The 18,768-nt window shown below is 38.5% G+C and overlaps 1 protein-coding gene across 1 annotated transcript in view; it reads left to right on the top strand.

Annotated features, from left to right (window-relative positions):
- Nucleotides 1-982: 982 nt before the first annotated feature.
- The window catches only part of LOC146864104 (uncharacterized), a 41,039-nt gene continuing 23,253 nt past the window's right edge, over nt 983-18,768 (top strand). Inside the window, exons 1-2 of the mRNA XM_085638225.1 lie at nt 983-1,140; nt 1,580-3,847. Coding sequence (XP_085494351.1) covers nt 1,917-3,847 — 1,931 coding nt within the window. The 5' untranslated portion in view covers nt 983-1,140; nt 1,580-1,916. The remainder of the gene's footprint in view (nt 1,141-1,579; nt 3,848-18,768) is intronic.

Genomic DNA, 18,768 nt, shown 5'->3' with positions numbered 1-18,768 from the left:
TTGCCAAAAAAAAGAGCAGTAAGTGTGCATTCAAATTGGCAAAGAAATTTCGTTTTGGGACTAATGTGAAAACATGACTCTGTGTGCAAATAGGAATTACAGGCAGAGATTTATTGCGTTTTGCTCTCGTGATTTCACAGTTGCATTAGTAGGAAAAAGGGGGAGCGATTTTTTGGGGGAAGAAGCAGACTCTTAGCACACACCCAGCTGCTTACCATGTGGAATCATGCACAGTATTTAGAAGCGAGTGGGGTTTTGAGGTTTCAGTCTGTAATGCAAATACAATCAGGATCACTAAGGCTGGTTGCCCTTGCTGGAGTGTAGGCAGTCACCGAGGATACACATGGTGGTGGTCTGAAAAAGCAGTCTGGACATGGGCTTTTTAAAAAAAATCTGAAAAGTGGTTTCATAATGTGTCAGTCTGTAAAAGTGATTTTCACTTGCCAAAAAAAAAGAGCAGTAAGTGTGCATTCAAATTGGCAAAGAAATTTCGTTTTGGGACTAATGTGAAAACATGACTCTGTGTGCAAATAGGAATTACAGGCAAAGATTTATTGCGTTTTGCTCTGGTGATTTCACAGTTGCATTAGTAGGAAAAAGGGGGAGCGATTTTTTGGGGGAAGAAGCAGACTCTTAGCACACACCCAGTTCCTGTCCATGTATAATCATGCACAGTATTTACAAGCGAGTGGGGTTTTCAGGTTTCAGTCTGTAATGCAAATACATTCAGCATCACTAAGGCTGGTTGCCCTTGCTGGAGTGTAGGCAGTCACCGAGGATACACATGGTGGTGGTCTGAAAAAGCAGTCTGGACATGGGCTTTTTTAAAAAAATCTGAAAAGTGGTTTCATAATGTGTCAGTCTGTAAAAGTGATTTTCACTTGCCAAAAAAAAAGAGCAGTAAGTGTGCTTTCAAATTGGCAAAGAAATTTCGTTTTGGGACTAATGTGAAAACATGACTGTGTGCAAATAGGAATTACAGGCAGAGATATATTGCGTTTTGCTCTGGTGATTTCACAGTTGCATTAGTAGGAAAAAGGGGGAGCGATTTTTTGGGGGAAGAAGCAGACTCTTAGCACACACCCAGCTCCTTTCCATGTATAATCATGCACAGTATTTAGAAGCGAGTGGGGTTTTCAGGTTTCAGTCTGTAATGCAAATACATTCAGCATCACTAAGGCTGGTTGCCCTTGCTGGAGTGTAGGCAGTCACCGAGGATACACATGGTGGTGGTCTGAAAAAGCAGTCTGGACATGTGCAATTTAAAAAATCTAAAAAGTGGTTTCATAATGTGTCAGTCTGTAAAAGTGATTTTCACTTGCCAAAAAAAAAGAGCAGTAAGTTTGCTTTCAAATTGGCAAAGAAATTTCGTTTTGGGACTAATGTGAAAACATGACTCTGTGTGGAAATAGGAATTACAGGCAGAGATTTATTGCGTTTTGCTCTGGTGATTTCACAGTTGCATTAGTAGGAAAAAGGGGTAGCGATTTTTTGGGGGAAGAAGCAGACTCTTAGCACACACCCAGCTCCTTTCCATGTATAATCATGCACAGTATTTAGAAGCGAGTGGGGTTTTCAGGTTTCAGTCTGTAATGCAAATACATTCAGCATCACTAAGGCTGGTTGCCCTTGCTGGAGTGTAGGTAGTCACCGAGGATACACATGGTGGTGGTCTGAAAAAGCAGTCTGGACATGGGCTTTTTTAAAAAACTGAAAAGTGGTTTCATAATGTGTCAGTCTGTAAAAGTGATTTTAACTTGCCAAAAAAAAGAGCAGTAAGTGTGCATTCAAATTGGCAAAGAAATTACGTTTTGTGACTATTGTGAAAAGAAATGTAGTAATATATTTAAATAAAATAAAGGATTTTTTTTTAGTTTTTTTCAGGTATTGCTGAAGAGCAGTGGACAAAATTTAAGATGCCTACAAAATCCAGAGTTCAAAAAACGCACAAAAAAAACCTATATTTGAAGACAACTAGAGGACCAAAGTTAGTAGAAGATGCTCATGTTGGGAAAAAGAAAAAATCTTCTGGTAAGCAGAAAAAACAATTTCTAAAAAATATATTCAAAAGAATGAAAAATGTACAAAATGTCTGTACTCGAAAGGATGTTTTGAACAAAAAAGGAGAGGAAAAAATTGACAATTTAGTTAATGCAAATATACCTTCAGCAACTGAAAAGATTTATATAAATAGAAAAACAGCGTTTAAAGAGATACGTAGAAAAATGTTTCAGAGAAGAGTTATGTCCAATTTGATGAAGGATGTGAAGAAATATAAGAAAAAGACAAAGTTTTATAAAAGAAAAAAAGAAATAGAAGCCATTGCAGCAAAGGCATTAGAATTAAAAAGGAAACTATTCATTTTAATTTTGAATAGGATGCGTACATTAGACAAAATGGTTAATGTACTGAAATCACATAGCAAAAGGAAAAGAGTAGTGAACAGAACAAACTTTTGTAAAGTGTTTTTAGGAAAGTGGATGCATAGTTCAAGTAGTGAACCTTTTTTTAATGAAGAGAGCTATTTTCAAAGTAATAGTTTGCTGCATGCAGTTGACACCAGAGGTCGTTCTTACGAAGTAAAAAATGGTTGCATAATGGAGAAGGAGATAATGGTTCCAAGAGATGAGGTACAAGTGATGGCAGATGAGGCTATGGGGAGACGTCCTAAAGCCCCAGTGTACACTTGGAATTGTAGTAGTATTTGCACTGTGCGTCAGGAATCTATTGACAAATTTCGAGAGTTTCTAAGAGAATATAGTAAAAAAAGTATAAAACAGAAGATTAAGGTGCTTCAAAGTCTGGATCCATGCAGAGTGAGAGAGAATACTGGTTTGCAGGGTCATTCTCTGGCTTGTCTATCTAGAAAAGTGTGCAATAGTGTTTTCCATCATTTTAGGATGCTGGCTGTTCATCATACTGAAATGAGAAAGTTTGTGAGACGGTTGTATTTTGCCAAAAGTCCAGCAATAAAGTTAAATGAATTGAATAGGGCTCTGTTCCGAGGAACGGTATCAGATGTAGAGAAGGTTGTGGATGAAATTCAGTTTTGTTACTTTGGTCCTGAACAAAACAGTGCAGAGAAGGACACAGTAAATGAGGAAGAAGTGGAAGAGAATGTAGAACCCTCTGTAAGTAACACATTTAATGATCATATAACAAAATTTGCAATAGTCTCTAATGAAAGACCAAATTTTACTTGTATTTGTTGCCGCAGAACTCATTATAGAAAACAAACTAGGAATGTTGATCTCTACAGAAAGAGTGAAAATGAAGATAATTATAAGTGGAAGGATTTTGCCACATATATATTTCTAGAAAATTGTTTTGATTTGGGTGAAGATCAGCGTATTTGTAAATACTGTTACAACAAGTTAGAGGAAAATAGAATGCCGACCAGAGCTGTACATAATAATTTAGAATTGGATGCTATTCCTGCTGAACTTTCTGAATTAAATACATATGAGTCTATACTCATTCAATGTGTTCATCCGTTCCAGACCATAGTACGTATGGAGCCCAAAACTGGTAAATTGCCTCCTTCTGATTTACTGAGAGGTTTAAAAGGAAGAGTGGTGTATTTGCCCTTGGATTTGAAAAAAAATATGGAAACTATTGATGCGGATACTTTGGAAACTGAACCATTAATTATTCTGGTTAATGGTGTACCTACAAAGAATAAGAAGATTTGGCAGGAGCTGGTAGATGTGCGGAAAGTACAAAGAGCAAATTTGTATTTGAAAAGGAATAACAAATGGTATGAATCAATTTATATAGAAGAAGAAGAAGAAGAAGATTTACAAGAAGACACAGAAACACCAACTGGACAAATTGAAAAAGTGGACAAGTCAAAGGAAGAAGAAATTTATGAACATTTTAGCATACATCCTCTTCATTCAAAAGAAGTTATGGGAGATAATATTGATCTCTTTCAGATGAAGAAAGCAAAAGGAACTCCCGTGAGTGTATGGGAGGAGAGCTTGGAAGCTCGATGTTATCCCCAGCTGTTTCCTAAAGGAAAAGGAGGACGATACGATGAACGTCCAGAACAGATTCCAGCTTCTGAGTATCGGACTACAAGACTATATGCTGAAGATCCCAGATTTTGACAAAGTATTCCTTATTTGTTCCATCTTTTATTTGAAAGCGACTTGTCTGCACTGTCTTATGCAGTAAATCACATTTTAAAAAGTGGAGTACATTTACAAAATGTGTCTGCTAAGGATTTTATGGAGAAAGTGCAGCACCGAGATGATCATTTGGAAACACAACTGATCAATCTGATGGCTTGTCAGCGTGGGACAAATGAATATTGGTACCGACGCCATGGTGAACTAAAATGCATGTTACGGAATTTAGGAACACCAACATGGTTCGTTACCCTAAGCTGTGCGGAGTACGCTTGGGATGATTTACTGGATTTTCTACGAGAGGCAAATTCAAACTTTAAAAACATTGACTACAAGACAGCAGGAGAACTGTGCTCATTGGATCCGGTTAATGTTTGCAGATATTTCAATCATAGATTTGAGGCTATGATGTCCTTCATCTGCAATAAAAAAAATCCACCTCTTGGAGAAGTAGTAGATTTCTTTTGGAGAAAAGAGTACCAGGCAAGAGGTGCTCCTCATATTCATATGCTGTTGTGGATCAAGGATGCCCCAAAGTTTGGAACAGATACTGATGAAGCAGTGTTATCTTTCATTGAAGAATATGCAACATCTGCTATACCAAAAAGCACAGAAGAGAAAAAGTTAAAGGAGCAAGTTTTACGTTTCCAAAGTCATCGGTGTGGAAAATACTGTCGACGGAAATACAAGAGCAAAGATAAATACTACACTAAATGTCGATTTGGATTTCCTAGACCTGTTCTTTCAAATGGAAGAGTCAACAGTTTTATGTCAGCTGTGAGACATACTATCACAAGGAAATCACCTAAGAATACCTACAACCTAAAAAGAAAAGAAGAATCCAAAAATATAAATGACTACAACCCAGTCATTTTATCCATGTGGAACGCTAACATGGATATACAGTATGTAGCTGACAATTCCATTGCTGTTGCTCGATATGTAACGTCTTACATTACGAAATCAGAAAAAACAGAATTGAAGGAAATGTGGGAAGAGATTTCTCACGAGAAGACTGTCAGTAAGAAGCTGTACAGTTTCAGTTTGAAGATGTTATCGCATCGAGAAATTGGATCCTACGAATGTTCAGATAGGTTATCTTCTGCAAGTCTCTACTCGAAGTCAAGAAGAATAATTTGGGCAAGTTTAGGCCTTGCAGCAATGAGAAATCGGGTACTGAAATCTGTTGGAGAAATTGAATATTTGGCCGAGAATGACCCAGAAAGTACAGATATTTTGAAATCAAACATGTTGGACACATATTATCCCAAGAGAAGTCAACATCTGGAGAACATGTGTCTCTATGAAGTGCTGCAGAACTACATTTATTCACGGAAAGCCGCAGAAGACATCAACAATGGAAAATATAAAGTCGTTGGTGAGGAAGGATGTTTGGTGAAGCAAACAAAAGGAAGTTTGATAAATCACAGGAAGCTGAGTTGCGACACTACTGACAAGAAGGAATTTTACTACTTGGCTCTTTTACAGTTGTTTAAACCATGGCGTACAGAGGATGAACTACTGGGAGAATTTCAAAGCTATGAAGATTCTTTTAATGCTTGCAAAGACAGCATACAATGCAGTACATTCTCAAGTTATCTGCAAATGTTAAATGAAGAAATTGAACAGGAAACTACAATTGCAGCAGAAATAGCTAGAGACAGTTCTCAGGACAGCCAAAGTTCAGGAACACTCAGTCAAGATCCCCTAGGACAACCAATCGTTGAAAATGAAGCATCAATAGCCATGAATGAAGTGGAAACGGCTATGAATCAAGCTCAAGAAGAATTTATAGACTTAGAAAATTTGGAAAGACAACTGAATCAAGAGCAGCAACAAATTTATGAAGAGATCAGAAGCAAAATTGAACACGGATTTCTACATGAAAAAAAAGAGTGCTCATGCACATCATTTCATCCAATCAGGATGTATGTAAGCGGACAAGCTGGAACTGGAAAAAGTTTCCTTATAAAAGTCATCAGAAGCTACCTACAGCAAAAAACAGATTCTACTTTGTCTTGTGTGGTTACTGCTCCAACTGGGTTAGCAGCATATAACATAAAAGGAATCACTTTACATCGTTTGCTAATGTTACCAGTGGAGCATGAGAACAAAATACAATACAACAAGCTAACTGGAGAAGCATCCTTGGAAGTTTCAAGAGTATTGAAGAAGATGCAAGTTCTCATTATTGATGAGGTGAGCATGGTATCAAACTTAATGCTTGCCTTTGTGCATTTAAGAATGCAGCAAATTTTGAAGACAGACTATGACATGTTATTTGGTGGAAAACACGTCATAGTTTTTGGAGATCTTTTGCAACTTACTCCAGTTAAAGGACAACCAGTGTTTAGTACTGTCACACATGAAGACACGAAGAAGTCATTGGGAAGCATCGGAAATACAAATATTTGGTCCTTCTTTGAGTACAAGGAACTTACTACTAATATGAGGCAAGCAAGCGATGAAGAATATGGAAGTATTCTGAAAGATATCAGAATTGGACTACTCACAGAAGTTGGCAAAAAAGCATTACAGAGTCGGCTGCTACATAATTTATTACCAAAGGAAGAAATAGTTGCAGAGAAGATATACAAGAACATTGCAGAAAACAAAAGTGTCATCTGCTTAATGCCAACTCTACGTGAATGCTCAATATTTAATGAGGAGCTTTTGAAATTGGAAAAGGAAGAGATCAGGAAATTGGAAGCAGTGGACAAAATTGAGGATGGAAGAATTACTGTCACAGTAACAGGCAAACTGAAAAATAAATTGGACTCACTAGAGAAGAACATCTCCAAAACAGCTGGATTAGAAAAAAATCTATATGTTTGCATGAACTGTAGAGTATTTTTAAGAAGAAATTTGGATGTTGAAAAAGGTTTAGTTAATGGAGCTATGGGAAGAGTTGTGGGTTTTATTAATTATCAGAAAAAAGATGGAATTGAATGTTTAAAAATAAAATTTGATCAGATAGAAGAAGTTAAAGATATTTGTCGTTGTACAGTTCGTTTCATGCTTGTGAAAGACTTATATGTACGTAGGAAGCAGTTTCCGTTTTCTCTAGCATATGCTGTAACTATTCACAAGTCTCAAGGATTGACTGTAGATTGTGCATTTGTGAACATTGGTTCAACTGTATTCAAAGAAGGTATGGCATATGTTGCTTTGTCACGAGTGAAAACATTATCAGGTTTATTCATGATAGACTTTGATGATTCAAAAGTTAGTGCTGATACAAACTGTGTAAAGGAGTATAATAGATTAAGAAGAAGCTATGCTCCTCATTTAGGTCAGTATCCTGTGTTGGAGAAACGTGTAGTTTCTCGTAAAAGAAAAAATGAGAATATCTGTAATGAAGATGTAGAGAAGAGGAAAAAAAAGAGGAGTGATGTGATTGCAAGCAAAAAGAAAAAGGAAAATGAAGAACAGGTTGTAGGATGTCATTTTGAAAATAGCTCTGGTGTCAACTGCTACGCAAATGTAGTGCTGAATGTTGCATTTTATCTGGAAAGTTTGCAAGAGCAGATAATAGTAAATCAGGGAAAAAGATTCTGTTCTGAGCTGAGTCTCCTTTTTCAAAAGCTGAGTAAAGATAAAACTCAAATAGAAAGTGCTACTGAAATTAGAAAACTTTTAGATATATGTTCAGGACGAACACAGTTTTCTCAAAATGTACAGCAAGATGCACAGGAATTCTTGATGTATTTTCTTCAGGTACTGGAAGAAGAAGGGGTTCCCATTGAAAATGTATTTGGTCTCTCTTATAAATGGGAACATAGTTGTGAAAACTGTTATAATATATGTGGCTCTAATGTTGATAATGAAAGGTTTATTTATTTGACATTGCCAGACAGTAAAACAGTCACTTTTGCAAAATTAGTTAAAGATGCTAATCATAGCATGAAATGCGGTGAGTGTAAATCTGACATGTTTTCAACATTAATTTTAAATGAATACGGAAAGTATGTAATTTTAATGATGCAACGATGTAGAGCTGATGGTTCAAAATTGGATACTTTAATAAAGAAGTTTACAGGACAGCAATTATCAATTTCAGGAAAAACTTTTGTAACTGTTGCAATAATTTTCCATGATGGACCTACTGTTATTTCTGGACATTACACAGTTTATCTTAAATGTGAAAAAGGCTGGACACTGTGTAATGATTCCCAATTGATTTTCAAACAACGTTTGCCTTTTGATTTAGCAAATTCCTATCTAATCTTCCTGAAACCTAAATTTTAGAGAAACTTGGCAAGATCTGGACAAAATAATTTTACCATTTTACTGGATTACCATTGGAAATTTCTAAAAAAAAGATTTTTTAAATTATCATTTGGCCTAATGGAAAGATAACCAATTGTAATGTTGACTTTTTTAATTTTTAATGAAACTTTCAAAAACCAATAATTTAGAGATAATCGGTAACATCTGCACAATTTAAATTTTGGAATGTTATTGGAGTGCCATTGGAAATTTTTTCAAAAATGATTTTAAAAATTACTATTTGGCCATGTGGAAAAGTAACCAATTCTATTGTGGACTTATTAAATTATTAAAAAAAATTTCTTGAACCAAAATGTTACAGAGAATCGGTGAGATCTGGACAAATTAAACTTTAGAATTTTATTGGATTACCGTTGGAAATTTAATCCAAAATTTTTTTTTAAATTACTATTTTGCCTAAAGGAAATGGAATCAGATGTATTGTGGAGTTATTTGAGATATAATATTGTGATTATACTTCTGAAACAAAAATATCAGACGGTATTTTAAAGAAATAAGTATTGTTTTTTGATGATATTTTTTTAGAATATTATGCATTTCTGTAATGTTAAGTTTAAGTGAGAAGAGATTCTGGGCTTTTTTAATACAATCTTTGAGATTGTTATTTTTTTTTTGCCCGCTGTTAAATGATGAATGCAATTGCTTTCACAATTTAAAGTGAAATGCAATATATTCTGAAAACAGCAAAAATAAGGCAAAAATATTTTTTTAAAAATATGTAAATACGAGTACTGTATTTTAAAATGTTTAAAAAATATTAATACTTTTTTCTTTTTTTTCAGATTGATATAGAAAATTTTCAAAAACTAGACCCATTTTTAAAGGATTTTTTTTTAAAAAAACAAATGAATAAATATTTTTTTGAGTGGGTATGGTAAGTCAATAATAATAATTGTAGTGTTTCAAAGTCCTTGTAATGTGATTATTGATTTTTAGTGTTTTTTTAAAAAAAAAAAAAAAAAAATTACGCGCACCGTACGCGTACGGTAAAAAAAAAAAAAAAAGTTTTTAAAAATATCTATAAAAAAAAGATGAAAGATAAGGTTGGCTCTTAAAAGAGCCGTTGTGTTCATGCAGGGAGAGAGGAAAGAAAGAATGGGAAAATTAGTCTCTGTGACAAGTGTGCTGATCTATTTTGAGGTCCACTAGGGAAACACTGGTCTCCCTATGACAAATTAGATCATGACAAGAGGCACATCGAATATCAACCCTCAGAAATCGAGGGTTGATTTCCAGAGGGCCAGCAAAAGGAGATGCTCCCCCCACAGATGAAGGGCTCACCTGACCTGCAGAAGAAGGAGTCAGCCCTGCAGATGATGGTCCAGGCTGAGCTGCTGTGGATGTGCTTGGTTGACTTTCTGAAGGGTTACCTCCAAAAAGTCGAGCATGTGTCCTTCTGTGTACATCCTTGAGGTGTCTCTTCATGGTATGATTCCCAAAGGAATACTTCCTGTCAGGATTACCTCTTGAAAGTACACGCTTACACAGCTTGCAAGTTACTAAGGGTGCATTTACCTTTTTCTGGCCTTCAGGAAAAGTAAAATAATCCCATACATAAGAGGTCTTTTGTTTCCTCGCTCTCTGCCTCAAGGTAGTGCTGCTAGTGCTAGCCTCACTCTCAGAAGAGCTCTGCTGGTCTGCCATCGTATCACAAAGACAACCCAGCTCCTTCTCCTAAGGGATCACAAGCAGAAATGAGGGGAATGGGTGTGGTGTAGGAGAGTTCTAGAACTGAAAGTAGTTTCAACCAATCAAAAGTTGTGTTTCATGATCACATGACCTACCGTACGCTTACGGTACGCTTACGGTACGCTTACGGCAAAAGTGCGCATGCGCGTAAAAAAGACACGCGCTTGCGCGCATGCGCATAACAGTCACTACCCGACACTTCCGCGTAACGTGCGCGTGTAGCGTACACGCGTACGCGTCCCACGCGTAGTACGCGCGGCTACGCAAATTGCGTAACTATACGCAAACAGCGTAGAAAAATTACGGGCGTTGCGTAAACCGTACGCTTACCGTAAGCTTACGGTACGCGTACTAAAAAAAAAAAAAAAAAAAAGGAAAAAATGTATTGCTAATAAATTTTACCTTTTTGTATTATAAAATTTTTTAAAAAAAACATATTATAGAATTTTAAAAATTTAACCACAGTCTTAAAAAAAGGATAGAAAATTTTAAAAAAAAATATGTAAAAAAAATAGAAAAAAATACATAACTTAGCATTTAAAAAACCGTACAAATTCACTGAAAAAACCATAGGTTTCACACACGTTATAGTTAGGAATTTGCATTTAAAAAACCTTGCTAATTCAATGAAAAAACCATAGGTTTCACCCACGTTATAGTTAGGAATTAGCATTTAAAAAACCTTAGAAATTCAATGAAAAAACCAAAGGTTTCACACACGTTATAGTTAGCTGGACATTTTACTCGTAAAAAACCATTGAAATTCCCCCGTTATAGTTAGTTAAGCTAACTATAACTCGCGCGCCCGCAATGCACTGCTGATGACGTCACATATTACATCACTCATGACATGGTCAGTGACATCACTCATGACATCACTGATGACATCTCAAATGACATCACTGATGACATCACTAATGACATCATCCTTGTGATAGAGTGGCAGACCTCCTCTCGCCCTAATATAACCTTTGATACACACATTCATAAATAGAGACTAAACTTTTCAAAACAATGGACATACCAATACCAGTTACAACAACCTCTTCAGTAATTCTAAGATCCACATACACATCCACTCATTCACCAACAGTCCCATACAGTCACTCATACATGTACTCACTCATCATATGTACTCATACACCTATACATCCTGTTACACAATGCCACTCATCCGTAGAGTTACTCACACACATAGTCACTCATGCTAATAAAGAATCACACATCCATTTACTTGCATATACAGTTATACACACACCACCACACTTACTTCTACAAAAACTTACACATACTTAGTCTTTTAAACAATCACTTATAGAAACACATACTTATTCATACAGGAACTCTTTCAATCTCTCACTCTCACATATACTCACTTATATACACCAATAGTCACATGTACTAGTTTAAAACATATGTAGTTACTCATAAAAACACTGTAGAGACAGTCATTCACTCACTAACACACCCATACACACACTCATCCACCCATGCAGTCCTGCACACATACTATCTTCAACACATACAAACAGTAAGTCACTCATTCATGCACCTATGCACTACGTAATACCCCCCATCGAACCATAAAGACATCAGACACTTATACTGATACCCAAAAAACCAACTAATAACCTATATAAACACTCATGTAGCTGCTCACCAACCCATGCAGCCACTTATACACAAAGTGAAAGACTGATACAGATATATACATATTTAAACATTACTCACTAAGCCATGTATTCACTATGATACACCTAATCAGTCAGTTACACAATCAATTTTTCAAAAACAAATCATCCATTTAGACACTTATATACCCATTTATTCTTCCATCGACCTTGAGATATACATATATAAAACATATTTAATTTTCAGAAAAACACACATTCACTGGATGATGTCATCAGTGATGTCATCAGTGATGTCATTTGAGATGTCATCAGTGATGTCATGAGTGATGTCACTGACCACGTCATGAGTGATGTAATATGTGACGTCATCAGCAGTGCATTGCGGGCGCGCGAGTTATAGTTAGCTTAACTAACTATAACGGGGGAATTTCAATGGTTTTTTACGAGTAAAATGTCCAGCTAACTATAACGTGTGTGAAACCTTTGGTTTTTTCATTGAATTTCTAAGGTTTTTTAAATGCTAATTCCTAACTATAACGTGTGTGAAACCTATGGTTTTTTTCATTGAATATATATATATATATATATATATATATATATATATATATATATATATTACCTACTGGCGGTCGCCAGTAGGTAGTTATAGTTAGGACCACGTTTCCATAGGAAATCCGCAACATTCTATTTTGAATAACTTTGGCGCCGGTCGACGAATCCTCGCGAATTTTTCAAAATAGGTGGGGCGCTACGCTCTGCTCCTACCCTGAAAGTCTCGGGGGGATTCGTCAAGCGGGGGCTGAGATAAAAGGGGGTCCCAAAACGCGTTTTTCCCATGCATTTTTCCATAGGACCTTTAGACACAGCTACAGCCCGAACGGCTGAACAGAATTACTTGAAATTTGGCAGAGAGGTAGTCCTCAGGTCAAGGAAGTGCCTTTTGTAGGTTTGGTGTAAATCTGTTCAGTAGATTCTGAGAAAATAGCCTTTAAATCAATATATATATCTGTGGCAGCTTACGGTGCGCTTACGGTGCGCTTACCGTAAGCTTACCGTACGCGTACGGTGGCGTGCGCGAGCGCGATTTGGATTGGCTCTTAGATCTTAGTAAACATTCGAATCGGTCGAAACCAGGAAGCGGCGGCCGCCATTTTTTCTCTCGCTCTCTGAGTTGGGCAGCAAAAACGAAGCCCAAAAATGTCTAAAGAGGCAGTTTCTTGAGATCCTAACCACCCAGCATTGATATAGGGGTCCCCAAACAACCCCCAAGCCCAAGATTTTTTTTTTTCGGAAAATCGCCGATTACGCTTACCGTACGCGTGCGGTAAAAATTTAAAAAAAAAAAATTTATCCACATTCTCCCCACTCCGTGTGCAAATGGTGCCCGAAGGGCACCATTTGTGCATGGCATATAAGAGCTATGAAATTAACAAATGTGCGCACGGTGCGCGAAGCGCATCGTGCGTACATGGCCCATCCCGCATAACGTGGGCACGTGGTGCGCGCAGCGCACCGCGTGACCACCGTGCGTGCACGGCACTAACTGCGTAAAGTGGGCGCGCGGTACGCGAAGCGCACTGTGCCCGCACGGAACGAACTGCGTTAACTGGGCGCGCACGCCACGAATGGCGTAAAGTAACTTAGCATTTAAAAAACCGTACAAATTCACTGAAAAAACCATAGGTTTCACACACGTTATAGTTAGGAATTAGCATTTAAAAAACCTTGCAAATTCACTGAAAAAACCATAGGTTTCACACATGTTATAGTTAGCTGTACATTTCACTCGTAAAAAACCAATGAAATTCCCCCGTTATAGTTAGTGCAGGCAACTATAACTCACACGACCGCAATCTTCTGCTGATGACATATGTGTCTTTATGAAAAAAAAAATATTTGTAATATATGTATAGCTAAAATTTAATGGAAGAAGACATGGGCAAATAAGTGTCTAAATACAGTATTAGCATCAGCAGAGGATTGCGGTCGCGTGAGTTATAGTTGCCTGCACTAACTATAACGGGGGAATTTCATTGGTTTTTTACGAGTGAAATGTACAGCTAACTATAACATGTGTGAAACCTATGGTTTTTTCAGTGAATTTGTATATATATATATATATATATATATATATATATATATACATATATCAAACTCCACTCTCCCCCACCGTTGCGAGGAAGTGAGCACACACGGGACTCCAGGCAGACTGCAAATTTCTATCTTTAATTAGGCGTAAGCATGACGCGTTTCGTTTAATGTTAAACTTCCTCAGATGCCGCCAAAGAAAAAGCCAGTGCTTCTCCCGCCATCTTTTAAATAGGATACCTCGCTCCAATTGGTTAGGCATCCCTGGTGTGCGAGCAGTGGGAAAGGCGCAAACCCAGGACTGGATTCATGCAGAGCAGGCATCGTTCGTCAGTACTGGCCCCAGTGGGCGGTGTCCGCTCCCATCTCCCCAATGCACACCGAGTCCTCTCAAGTCGGCGGATTTGCAGTTCGCCTTCTCCCTCACCCTGCCGCTTTGTATCCCAAAAGAAGCTTGTGCTTGTCCCCTAAGTAGGCGGCAAGCTCCCGCACGAAGTTGTGGTTCACTATGTAGTGACTAAGCTGGTTACAGGTAAGCGGGTGTCCAGGCGCTACCAGAGAGCCTGTAGTGTGTCCAAAGGTTGCCACCAGAATCGCCGGACTCAGTTAGGGCGGGCGCTCATTGGGATGCTCGTGGCTGCATCCCCAAACATCAAACTCCACTCTCCCCCACCGTTGCGAGGAAGTGAGCACACACGGGACTCCAGGCAGACTGCAAATTTCTATCTTTAATTAGGCGTAAGCATGACGCGTTTCGGTTAATGTTAAACATCCTCAGATGCCGCCAAAGAAAAAGCCAGTGCTTCTCCCGCCATCTTTTAAATAGGATACCTCGCTCCAATTGGTTAGGCATCCCTGGTGTGCGAGCAGTGGGAAAGGCGCAAACCCAGGACTGGATTCACGCGGAGCAGGCATCGTTCGTCAGTACTGGCCCCAGTGGGCGGTGTCCGCTCCCATCTCCCCAATGCACACCGAGTCCTCTCAAGTCGGCGGATTTGCAGTTCGCCTTCTCCCTCACCCTGCCGCTTTGTATCCCAAAAGAAGCTTGTGCTTGTCCCCTAAGTAGGCGGCAAGCTCCCGCACGAAGTCGTGGTTCACTATGTAGTGACTAAGCTGGTTACAGGTAAGCGGGTGTCCAGGCGCTACCACAGAGCCTGTAGTGTGTCCATAGGTTGCCACCAGAATCGCCGGACTCAGTTAGGGCGGGCGCTCATTGGGATGCTAGTGGCTGCATCCCCAAACATCAAACTCCACTCTCCCCCACCGTTGCGAGGAAGTGAGCACACACGGGACTCCAGGCAGACTGCAAATTTCAATCATTAATTAGGCGTAAGCATGACGCGTTTCGTTTAATGTTAAACTTCCTCAGATGCCGCCAAAGAAAAAGCCAGTGTTTCTCCCGCCATCTTTTAAATAGGATACCTCGCTCCAATTGGTTAGGCATCCCTGGTGTGCGAGCAGTGGGAAAGGCGCAAACCCAGGACTGGATTCACGCGGAGCAGGCATCGTTCGTCAGTACTGGCCCCAGTGGGCGGTGTCCGCTCCCATCTCCCCAATGCAGGTAATATACACATATATATATATATATATATACATAACGCAGCAAACGATTTCGAATATGAAATCACACGGACACCCAGGAGATTTGCAGTTCAGATTGATTTATTGACTGCAAACACAACGCGTTTCGGCTTTCGCCTTGTTCACGCTCATGGCGACATTTTTTGCATAAAGTTAAATACACTTCAAAGTATGTAAACACAGACAACAGACTGTTGACTTCAGCAGTAGTGAAACTTATAACCAAGGTGGCCGCCATTTTAACACTGTCAAGTTCATACATGACCCAACTAAATGGGTCAAATTACGCGTTGTGTTTGCAGTCAATAAATCAATCTGAACTGCAAATCTCCTGGGTGTCCGTGTGATTTCATATTCGAAATCGTTTGCTGCGTTATATTTAGGGGCTGCCGATTACCCCTGCACGGACCGCCCTACGTGACAGCCTTCATCTTTATCGGGATCGTGGAGCAATATATATATACATATATATATATATATATTATATATATATAGATATATATATATATACATATATATATATATATCTATATATATATTCAGTGAAAAAACCATAGGTTTCACACATGTTATAGTTAGCTGGAAATTTCACTCGTAAAAAACCAATGAAATTCCCCCGTTATAGTTAGTGCAGGCAACTATAACTCACGTGACCGCAATCCTCTGCTGATGACATATGTGTCTTTATGAAAAAAAAATATTTGTAATATATGTATAGCTAAAATTTAATGGAAGAAGACATGGGCAAATAAGTGTCTAAATACAGTATTAGCATCAGCAGAAGATTGCGGTCACGTGAGTTATAGTTGCCTGCACTAACTATAACGGGGGAATTTCATTGGTTTTTTACGAGTGAAATGTCCAGCTAACTATAACATGTGTGAAACCTATGGTTTTTTCACTGAATTTGCAAGGTTTTTTAAATGCTAATTCCTAACTATAACGTGTGTGAAACCTATGGTTTTTTCAGTGAATTTGTACGTTTTTTTAAATGCTAAGTTACTTTATGCCATTCGTGGCGTGCGCGCCCACTTAACGCAGTTCGTTCCGTGCGCACACAGTGCGCTTCGCGCACCGTGCGCGCACAGTGAGCACGCGGTGCGCTTCGCGCACCGCGCGCCCACTTTACGCAGTTAGTGCCGTGCCGTGCCGTGCCGTGCCGTGCCGTGCCGTGCCGTGCCCACGTTACGCTAGATGGGCCATGTAGGCACGATGCGCTTCGCGCACCGTGCGCACATGGAGGACATATGATGCGCTTCGTTGTGAAAGGTGATATTTAATTTTTTTAACATCTGTCAGATGCCATGCACAAATGGTGCCCTTCGGCCACCATTTGCACATGGGGTGGGGAGAGTATGGATATTTGTTTTTTTAAAAAATAATTTATACCGTACGCGTGCGGTAAACGTAATCGGCGAAATTATCGAAAAATTTAAAATTCCGTTTTTGACCTTGGGGGATCTTTGAGGACTCCCTCAACATGGCTAGGTGCTTAGGAGCTGTCGAAACAGCCCCTTTACATGTTGTTGGCCTTTGTTTTTTAACCCCCTCTCAGAGTGCGAGAGAGAAAATGGCGGCCGCTACTTCCTGGTTTCGACCGATTCGAATGTTTACTAAGATCTAACAGCCAATCAGAATCGCGCTCGCGCACGTCACCGTACGCGTACGGTAAGCGCACAGTAAGCGCACCGTAAGCTGGCTCAGATATATATATTGATTTAAAGGCTATTTTCTCAGAATCTACTGAACAGATTTACACCAAACCTACAAAAGGCACTTCCTTGACCTGTAGACTACCTCTCTGCCAAATTTCAAGGAACTCTGTTCAGCCGTTCGGGCTGTAGCTGTGTCTAAAGGTCCTATGGAAAAATGCATGGGAAAAACGCTTTTTGGGACCCCCCTTTTATCTCAGCCCCCGCTTGACGAATCCCCCCGAGACTTTCAGGGTAGGAGCGGAGCGTAGCGCCCCATTAGTTTTGAGAATTTCGCGAGGATTCGTCGACCGGCGCCAAAGTTATTCAAAATAGAATGTTGCGGTTTTCCTATGGAAACAGGGTCCTATCTATAACTACCTACTGGCGACCGCCAGTAGGTAATATATATATATATTATATATATATAATATACATATATACATATATATATATATATATATACATATATATATATATATATATTCACTGAAAAAACCAAAGGTTTAAAAAACGTTATAGTTAGGAATTAGCATTTAAAAAACCTTGCAAATTCACTGAAAAAACCATAGGTTTCACACATGTTATAGTTAGCTGGACATTTCACTCGTGAAAAACCAATGAAATTCCCCCGTTATAGTTAGTTCAGCTAACTATAACTCGCGCACCCGCAATCCACTGCTGATGACGTCACATATTACATCACTCATGACATGGTCAGTGACATCACTCATGACATCACTGATGACATCTCAAATGACATCACTGATGACATCACTGATGACATCATCCAGTGAATGTGTGTTTTTCTTCAAATTAAATATGTTTTATATATGTATATCTCAAGGTCGATGGAAGAATAAATGGGTATATAAATGTCTAAATGGATGATTTTTTTATGAAAAATTGATTATGTGACTGATTCAGTGTATCATAGTGAATACATGGCTTTGTGAGTAATGTTTAAGTATGTAAATATCTATATCAGTCTCTCACTTTGTGTATAGGTGGCTGCATGAGTTGGTGAGTAGCTACATGGGTGTCTATATAGGTTATTAGTTGGTTTTTTGAGTATCAGTCTGAGTGTCTGCATGGTTCGGTGGGGGTATTACGTAGTGCATAGGTGCATGAATTAGTGACTCACTGTTTGTATGTGTTGAAGACAGCATGTGTGCAGGACTGTATGGGTGGATGAGTGTGTGTATGGGTGTGTTAGTGAGTGAATGACTGTGTCAATAGTGTCTGTATGAGTAACTTCATATGTTTTATACTAGTATATGTGACTATTGGTGTTTTTAATTGAGTATATGTGAGAGTAAGAGATTGAAAGAGTTCCTGTATGAATAAGTATGTTTTTCTATAAGTGACTGTTTAAAAGACTTAGTATGTGTAAGTTTCCGTATAAGTAAGTGTGGTGGTGTGTGTATAACTGTATATGCATATAATTGTATGTTTTAATCTTTATTAGCATGAGTGACTATGTGTGTGATTAACTCTATGGATGAGTGACATTATGTAACAGGATGTATAGGTGTATGAGTACATATGATGAGTGAGTACATGTATGAGTGACTGTATAGGACTGTTGGTGAATGAGTGGATTTGTATGTGGATCTTTGAATTATTGAATTGGTTGTTGTAACTGGTATTGGTATGTCCATTATT

This window comes from Triturus cristatus, chromosome 2_1, assembly GCF_964204655.1.
Source record: "Triturus cristatus chromosome 2_1, aTriCri1.1, whole genome shotgun sequence".
Lineage (NCBI taxonomy): Eukaryota > Metazoa > Chordata > Amphibia > Caudata > Salamandridae > Triturus > Triturus cristatus.
Note: the sequence above shows the minus strand (reverse complement) of the source record. Positions and strands in the feature narration are given on the sequence as shown.